The following is a 7568-nucleotide window of genomic DNA, read 5'->3' as shown; positions in this document are numbered from 1 at the left end:
CTTTTCTGTTTCAACCTTTATTATTATTGTTATGAAAAGAATTCATGTTTCTATGAGATAACTAGAAATGACTTACTGGACATTAGATGATGTTAAAGAATTATTATATTTTTAGGTGCGATCATGGTGTTGTGGCTGCTTTAAAAAAAAATAGTCCTTATCTTTCAGAGACACATGTTGAAATTTGTGTGTGTGTGTGTGTGCACCTTGCTTTACTGCAATATTCATTTTATTGTAATGGTCTGGAACCAAACCCACAGTGCCTCCAAGGTATGCCTGGGTGTGATCTTTGCACACAGTGAAGTGTTTATGGAAGAAATGGTATGAGTGGGGGTTCTGCTCTAATATAATATGGGAGGGGAGGAGGGTGCCTAAAAGGAGACTCATCCTGAGCTGGTGACTGTGGAGCTGGGAATGGGAATACCAACCTTCATCACAGGATTCTCTATATTAATAAAAACCAAATGTTTGTACACTCTAAATCTGTAGCTTATCTGAGAGTTCCCACTCTTGTACCTCCCAAGGTTAATGTCAAGTTTGGTGTCTGTGCCTTTAGACTTTCTCTGTGCAAATGCTGTGTGTGGATATATTTTCTATCTCTATCTATCTATCTATATACACTTAAGGCAGGAATCAGCACAACACACACCATTTTCCCATTAGCTTTTTTTTTAAAAGGTTTATTTGAGATGACATTGACTCCTTTATTAACTTTTCTTTTCTTTTTAAATAATTAATTTATTTTTGACTGCATTGGGTCTTCGTTGCTATACGAGGGCTTTCTCTAGTTATGATGCGTGGGTTTCTCATAGCGGTGGCTTCTTTTGTTGTGCCGTACAAGCTCTATAGAGTTTGGGCTCTGCAGTTGTGGCCCACATGCTTAGTTACTCCACAGAACGTGGGATCTTCCCAAACCAGGGCTGGAACCTGCGTCTCCTGCATTGGGAATGGGGCATCTGGACCACCAGGGAAGTCCCTCCCACCAGCTCTTTTATTTTCAAGTAAAAACATAACATTTTTTAATAACTGACTGCATGACATACCCCTACGCTTTCTTCCTACATTTACTTTTTTTTTTTAATTGGAGGATAATTGCTTTACAATGCTATGTTGGTTTCTGCTGTACAACAATGGGAATCAATCGTAACTATATATATCCTCTCCCTCTTGAGCCTCCCTCCCACCTCACCCCCCAACCAGTTTTTAGACTTCACCTTACATTGCAGAAGGCTGACCACTCTGACCCTCTCACTCCTTACTGGCTTCATGGCACTCCCCTATATCAAAAAACTATCATTTATTTATCAGATCTCCCAGAGGTGGCCAGCTGGAGCGTTTCCATGTTTCTATTCTCGAGAACAATGATGCCTTGAGCATCCTTGTCCATGACATACCTTTGTGCACCAGTGTGAGCAGTTCCACACCTGTCTTCCCAGAGGACTCACTAGGTCAGAGGGTGTGCATGCTGAAAATTTTAATAGAACAGCTAAATTTCCCTCCTGCTGGACTTTATCTGCCCAGGTCCTGTTGTATCTGAGGACTGTGGTCATTTGGTGCCTGTGGGAATCAGGTTAGAAGGAGCCTACACGCTCCTCTGACCTCCTCCGAGGGCAGCGCACCTGAGCCCCAGGGAAGGTCGGGGCCCACCTGCCCACAGCACCCTTGGCTGCATAGTGTAAAGCACTGGTTATAAATGGACTGCACACGTCTGAGTTCAGCCTCACTATTTACTGGTTCTACCACCTTGAATGAGGTCCTTGACCTCCCTGTGCCTCAGTTTCCTCATCTGTAAACTGGAAGTAATACTAACCCCAAGCGGCAAGCAGGGAGGGGCCAGCAAGATGGGTTTGCAACATTTGAAGTATAGGTCATTTGGGGTGGCTTTGGAGGGGACTACTGGAAGATGAGGGGGTACCAAGAAGTCCCACCAGGCACCACTTGGTGCTGTGGGAACTGATTTGCGTTTAGTGAGATTATATGTGAGAGAACACAGAACCCAGCATGGAGCACCCTGACAGCGTTCCATGGCCACAGAACCATATGATTCGACATGATGGCTGACAGGGGCTAGTCCAGGACCAGGGAGACCCACCTTCCTGAGAGACTGGCCACGACAGGGAGGCCCGACCGATAGGAAAAGAGGGGACTCAAGGGAGAGGGCAAACTTGGCCCTCTACTTGTTAGTGTAAATAAAGTTTTATTGGAACCCCACCTCACTCATGCATTTATGTATTGCCTATGAAGCCTCCCTGGAACAACAGTTGAGTGGGTACTTGTGTCAGAGACCATGTGGTCTGTAAAACCTAAAACATTTACTAGCTGGCTGTCTAGAGAAGAAGCTTGCCAATCCCAGCACAGGGGTTCTAGGCACAACAGTAAAAGCAGAAAGCTTCTAAGCAACTACTGTCACAAGTATCAAACTAGACACGTCCTGTGTATTAATATATTTCATCCTCACAGTAACCTATGAAGCAGACACTGTTTGTGGCAGCCAGTCTCAGGGGCCCAAGGAAGCACTCCCGGGGATGCAGGCCCTGGGGCGGTGCTGGGGCTGGGCAGTGACACTGACTCGGAAGATGGAGGGATGGTGGACCTGGTGCCAGGGTGGGAGATCCCTGCTGGTTCTGCCTCCTCCCTCCCGGACTTTGGGGATCCCTGAGCTGTGGGGAGAGGCCATGGGACAGAGATGGAAAGGGAAGGCCTCAGCCTGAACACTGTCTCACTGTGCTCTTGTGAGACCTAGCAGAGCCAGGCCCAGTCAGCTCACAGAACCGCAAGAGGCAGTAAAGCAGAGTCGGTCATGAGCTGGGTCAGATGGGTGTTTTCATGCAGCCACATGACCTCCTGGGCCCTCCTAGGCTGGCAACCTCTTGGCTTGTTACTCCCACTCTGCCTGAACCAGTGGGCCGCACCCCCCTGCCCTGACAGCAACCCCTCAAGGAGTTTTTCCAGAGGCTAATTAAATAAGAATATGTGGGTGTAGGGGCCCAGAGTAGGTGTTTTTTAAATCCCTTAAGATTGAAGAACCCCAGCTCCACCACTGTTTCAAAAATTTTCCCAAAGATCAGGCAGGCCCAGCATAGCACCTACAGCATAGCTTCCTGAGTGCTGCTGGGCCCAGGTCCAGCATCTCCGAGGGGGCCCATGAGCTGGAGGGGCAGCGTGGTCCTTGGTGAATCTCATTACCAAGTTTAAAGCAAAGGGGAGAGGATAACCAGCCCCCAGGTTGGAGAACTGTTTGTCAGTTTCCTGTTACCTGAGATACACTCTCACCAAACTAACTCTTCTTGGGTGGATCCTACAAAGCAAGTGCTTTCCTCGGCCAGAGTCAGGCCAAGGATGTTCCTATGTGAGTTACTCACCATGAACCAGACCGAGAGCATTTTCAGGGCAATCCAATCAGCGGACTCTGAGGCAGCGTTGAGAACACACGAGGCACTGACATGCATGACAACGCGGGATCTGCAGACCCACAGCTGAGTGAGGAAAGCCAGACACAGTGCAGATTCCACTCACATGCGGTTCAGGGCAAAAGAGACTCATCCACGGTGAGCCGAGATCAAAGGGTGGTTTCCCTCTAGGTGTGTCTCTACCCTGAGCTTCTGTCACTGAATCTGAGAGTGGGTACATGCACATGTGTGTGTGTGTGCGTGTGCGTGTATGCACGAGTGTGTACATACATGCACGTGTATATGTGTACATACGTGCACGTGTGTATGTGTGCACATGTGTATATGTATTCGTGTGTGCATTTGTGTATGTGCTTGTGTATGTGTATATACGTGTGTTTGTGTGTATATGTGTGTACATGTATACGCATGTGTGTGTGATGTGTATGTATGTGTATGTATGTGTGTGTGTGCATGTCCATGAGTCCTGCTCCCTTATAGGATGGTGTTGGGGCGCAGAGCAGGGAGATGCCCCTGTCTGCATTTGGAGCCCACGTGAAGAGCACTGCCTCGTCATTGCTTGCCTGAGCTTTACATCATCCATAGAGATGTCTGCAGTGGACAGATTGTGAGTGGACAGCCCAAAGAGCATTCACGCGCAGTATTTGGTGTGGTCCCAGGTGCTGTTCTAGGATCCCAGAAACAAGCCAAGGTGATAAGATGCCCTGTGTGCATGGGTATTATACTCTGGTGTGGGAGACACAGCAGTGAGATGGGACAGACAGTTTTCGTCCATTCACTTCGTAAGTGCCTACTCTGTGCCAGGCAGGGAAGCTCTGGGGAAATGGAGCAGGACTCCTAACCCAGTGCTGCTCGCATGGTGCCATGGTCTGGTCCTGTCTGGAGGACAGCACTTAGAGGGTTAAGTATACCTGATTCCCTCTTGAATATTCCCGAATTCATTCTGATCATCTCCCCCTGACTCTGTCCTAGTTCAGGCCACTACCTGGGCTGTGGCAGTAGTTTCCGATCGGTTATGTTTCCAGTCTCCTCCTCTGCTTCATTCTCAGGCAAGCAGCCCTTCTTAAGTGTTCAGTCTAACAACATCACTTACTGGTTCCCAGCTGCCCAGGAAGCTCTGGGGTCGTTTGAAGCCTGTGTGCGTTTGAATCCTCTCTTAGAGGGTATGTGTTGTAACCACAGGCAAGTTCTTTAAATGCCCCGAGTCTCATGTGTGTTTTCTGTAAAATGGATATAAAATGATGATAATAAACATCAACAACCATCTCCCTGAAGAGGCCGGGCTATAACCTATGGTAACAGGTGTCCATTCTGCAAGGGCTGAAGTTCTGTGAGCACGGTCTGCTCGCTCTTTCCGGATCACTCTTGACTCTGCCCTACTTCTGTCTGGAATGCTCGCCTTCTGCCTCATCCTGGCTGGTTCTTACTCAGCTCATGTCTCAGCCCTAGCACTGCCTCCTCCAAGCAGCCCTCCCAGAAGCTGCACGCACACAGCTGGGTCCCCTTGTCTGGACCCTCACAACAGCCCAGGTTGACTGTCTCTGTGCCCTCTGCTCTTATCTGTCTCTGCTTGCTCAGTGTGAGCTCCTCCCAGGTGGCTTGAATCACACATCTTCTGCCCAGCTGCAGACCCTTTCCATTCAAGGCAGGTGCCACATGTGTGTGCCAACTAGAGCTGAACATGCCAGGCATTTTCTTTTTCACTTTTTTAAATTTTTTGGTCACCCCACGTAGCATGCAGGATCTTAGTTCCCAATCCAGAGATGGAACAGTGCCTACTGAAGTGGAAGTGTGGAGTCTTAACCCCTGGACCATCAGCAGAGTCCCCCAAGCATTTTCTTAAGGGCAGGAGCCTTTGAGTTGGCCTTCAGGCATGGGTAAGACTTTAAAAATTACTTTAAAACAAGTTGTGAAGCGAAAGTTAGTCGCTCAGTCGTGTTCGACTCTGTGACCCCACGGACTATAACCCGCCAGGCTCCTCTGTCCATGGAATTCTCCGGGCAAGAATACTGGGGTGGGTAGCCATTCCCTTCTCTGGGGGATCTTCCCAACCCAGGGATACCACATAATACCAAATCCAAAGAAACAAAAGGGCTCACAGTGAAAATTAAAAGTAGGTCACTTCTCACCACCCAGCTCTCTCCCCAGAGGCCAGCATTGGTGTCAGTTTCTGAGGATTCTGTGCACCTCTCTCTGTCCCCCGCCACACACACATTATTTTACTTTGCAAAAATGTAAACCAACAGAAATATTACAAGGATAGGACAATAAACACCCTTTGCCTAGATTCACCAATTAACATTTTGACACATTATGCTAAATATTTTATAAGGATTGTGTCATGTAATGCTCACAACAAGCACACCATCATGCCAGTTTTGTAGATGAGGTAATTGAGGCAGCCGGCAGGGGACGGCACTTGCCCAAGGTCAAGAGCTGGCCTTTCCCCTCAGGTGGCCACAGGATGTGGATCGTGGATCCACCTTTCTTCAGCTCCCTTTGGAGGGAAGTATTGTCTTACACTGACTTGAAATCCACCTCCCTGCGATGTTCATCGGATGCTCAGTGGAAAAGTACACAGCCCTGGAAGCATCTGCTGCTTCTGAAACCTTCCATTCCCTAAGCAACAGCTGCTGTCCCCGCCACTAACACATGCTTCGGTGTCACCTCCTCTGTGAGGCGAGTTGGCTCACCCCCCTGTTTGAAAACTCCGGTGGTGGACTCCTGACTGCCAGCAGAATGACCTTTACCCGTCGGAGCTTGAAACCCGAGGTCCAGGCTGCCAGCCCCATCCCGTCCGGCTCCTTCCTCCCTTACCCCATGCCCTCCCAACCTCTCACCTTCTGCTTGGATTTTCCCTCTTCCCTGAAGCCACCCCTGATCTCCCCGAGGAGCCCCCTCTCTGGGCTGCTGAGCCTTCGCCTGCGCCCCCTTTACAGTCTTCGCCAAGCGGTCTTTTGGTTAGGAGGCTGGAGAGTGGACGACTGGAGAGGGAGTTGGCCCGCCTAGCACAGCGACCCCTCCCTCCCCCAGTGACTTCGGGCCTTAATTTCCTCCAGCACGTCATGGGGGCAGGAATGCCTGGCTCAGTAGCTGGCATCGCGTCAGCCCTCACTAATCTCCCGCAATAGAACTGACAGCTCTTCCAGGCTGACGCCTCTTAGTCACCCCCTCGAAACCCTACCTCCCTCTCGTTAACTTCTCCGCTCCTTAGTATCCGCCCACGTAAAATGTGGATGGGGAGGCTGTGAGCCTCGCGCATATCAAGTACTTGGAACTGTATGGAGCCTTACTGACCGCCACGCGGGGCCCGCGCCCAGTGGGTGTCAAACTAATCCTCTCCGCGTGGGCGCGCGACCGCGAGGTTGCAGGAGCTGTTTGTGGAGCCGGCCGGTAGGCCCCTCTCTTCCCCGCCCCTCCCACAGGCCCCGCCCCGCCTTCAGGCTCCGCCCCCGCAGCTGTCAGGCCCGGCGGCCGCGCGCCCGTCCACCAAGCCTGAACGCCCCACCACTCCCCGCCTTCCTCCGCCTACACACAAGTTACCTTGCGCCAGGCCGCCTGCTGTCCCTCCCCCGACTCCCATTGGCTAGAGGGTTTCTTTGTTAGCCGGGAGGTGGAGCTGCCATTGGTCCGACGAGGCGCCGATCGCGCCGGGACGCGGGCCCGCCCCGCGCGCTGCCCCGCCCCGCGCGCTGGCCCGTCGCCTCCTCGCGCGCGCCCGCCGCCCTGGAGTGCGCCCGGCGCTCCGCTCCCCTTCGCTACGGCTGCGGGCGCCGAGGGCTGCGCGGGCACCAAGCGCGGGGACCGGCGGGGCAGTGGGAGCGGGAGCGGGCGCGCGAGGCCGCGTCCATGGGCCCGGGGTCGGCGGGCGGCGGCGGCGGCGGCGGCGCGGGCGGGCGGCTAGGGCCGCGCGCTCTCTGAGGCTCTGGCCTGCGTGCGCGGCTGGAGGCGGCGGCCGGGGATGCGGCGGCGCCCGGCCTGAGCCCGCGCCCGGCCATGTCGGCGGCCAAGGAGAACCCGTGCAGGAAATTCCAGGCCAACATCTTCAACAAGAGCAAGTGTCAGAACTGCTTCAAGCCCCGCGAGTCGCATCTGCTTAACGACGAAGACCTGACGCAGGTGAGCGGGCGGGGCGGACAAAGCGGCGCCCGCGGGACG

At 52.4% G+C, this 7568-nt stretch overlaps 1 protein-coding gene across 11 annotated transcripts in view; it reads left to right on the top strand.

Annotated features, from left to right (window-relative positions):
- The first annotated feature begins 7119 nt into the window (after positions 1-7119).
- MPRIP (myosin phosphatase Rho interacting protein) overlaps positions 7120-7568 on the top strand; it is a 92896-nt gene continuing 92447 nt past the window's right edge. For all 11 annotated transcript variants that reach the window (XR_003506688.1, XM_027516841.1, XM_027516843.1 and 8 more), the window contains exon 1: positions 7120-7529. Coding sequence is in view for 10 of the 11 variants with exons in the window: in XM_027516841.1 (XP_027372642.1) it covers positions 7407-7529 (123 nt within the window). In the remaining variant the exon portion in view is untranslated. The remainder of the gene's footprint in view (positions 7530-7568) is intronic.

The sequence above is a fragment of the Bos indicus x Bos taurus genome, chromosome 19 (genome assembly GCF_003369695.1).
Source record: "Bos indicus x Bos taurus breed Angus x Brahman F1 hybrid chromosome 19, Bos_hybrid_MaternalHap_v2.0, whole genome shotgun sequence".
In the NCBI taxonomy this organism is placed as follows: domain Eukaryota; kingdom Metazoa; phylum Chordata; class Mammalia; order Artiodactyla; family Bovidae; genus Bos; species Bos indicus x Bos taurus.
This window is presented reverse-complemented; position numbering and strand designations above follow the sequence as displayed.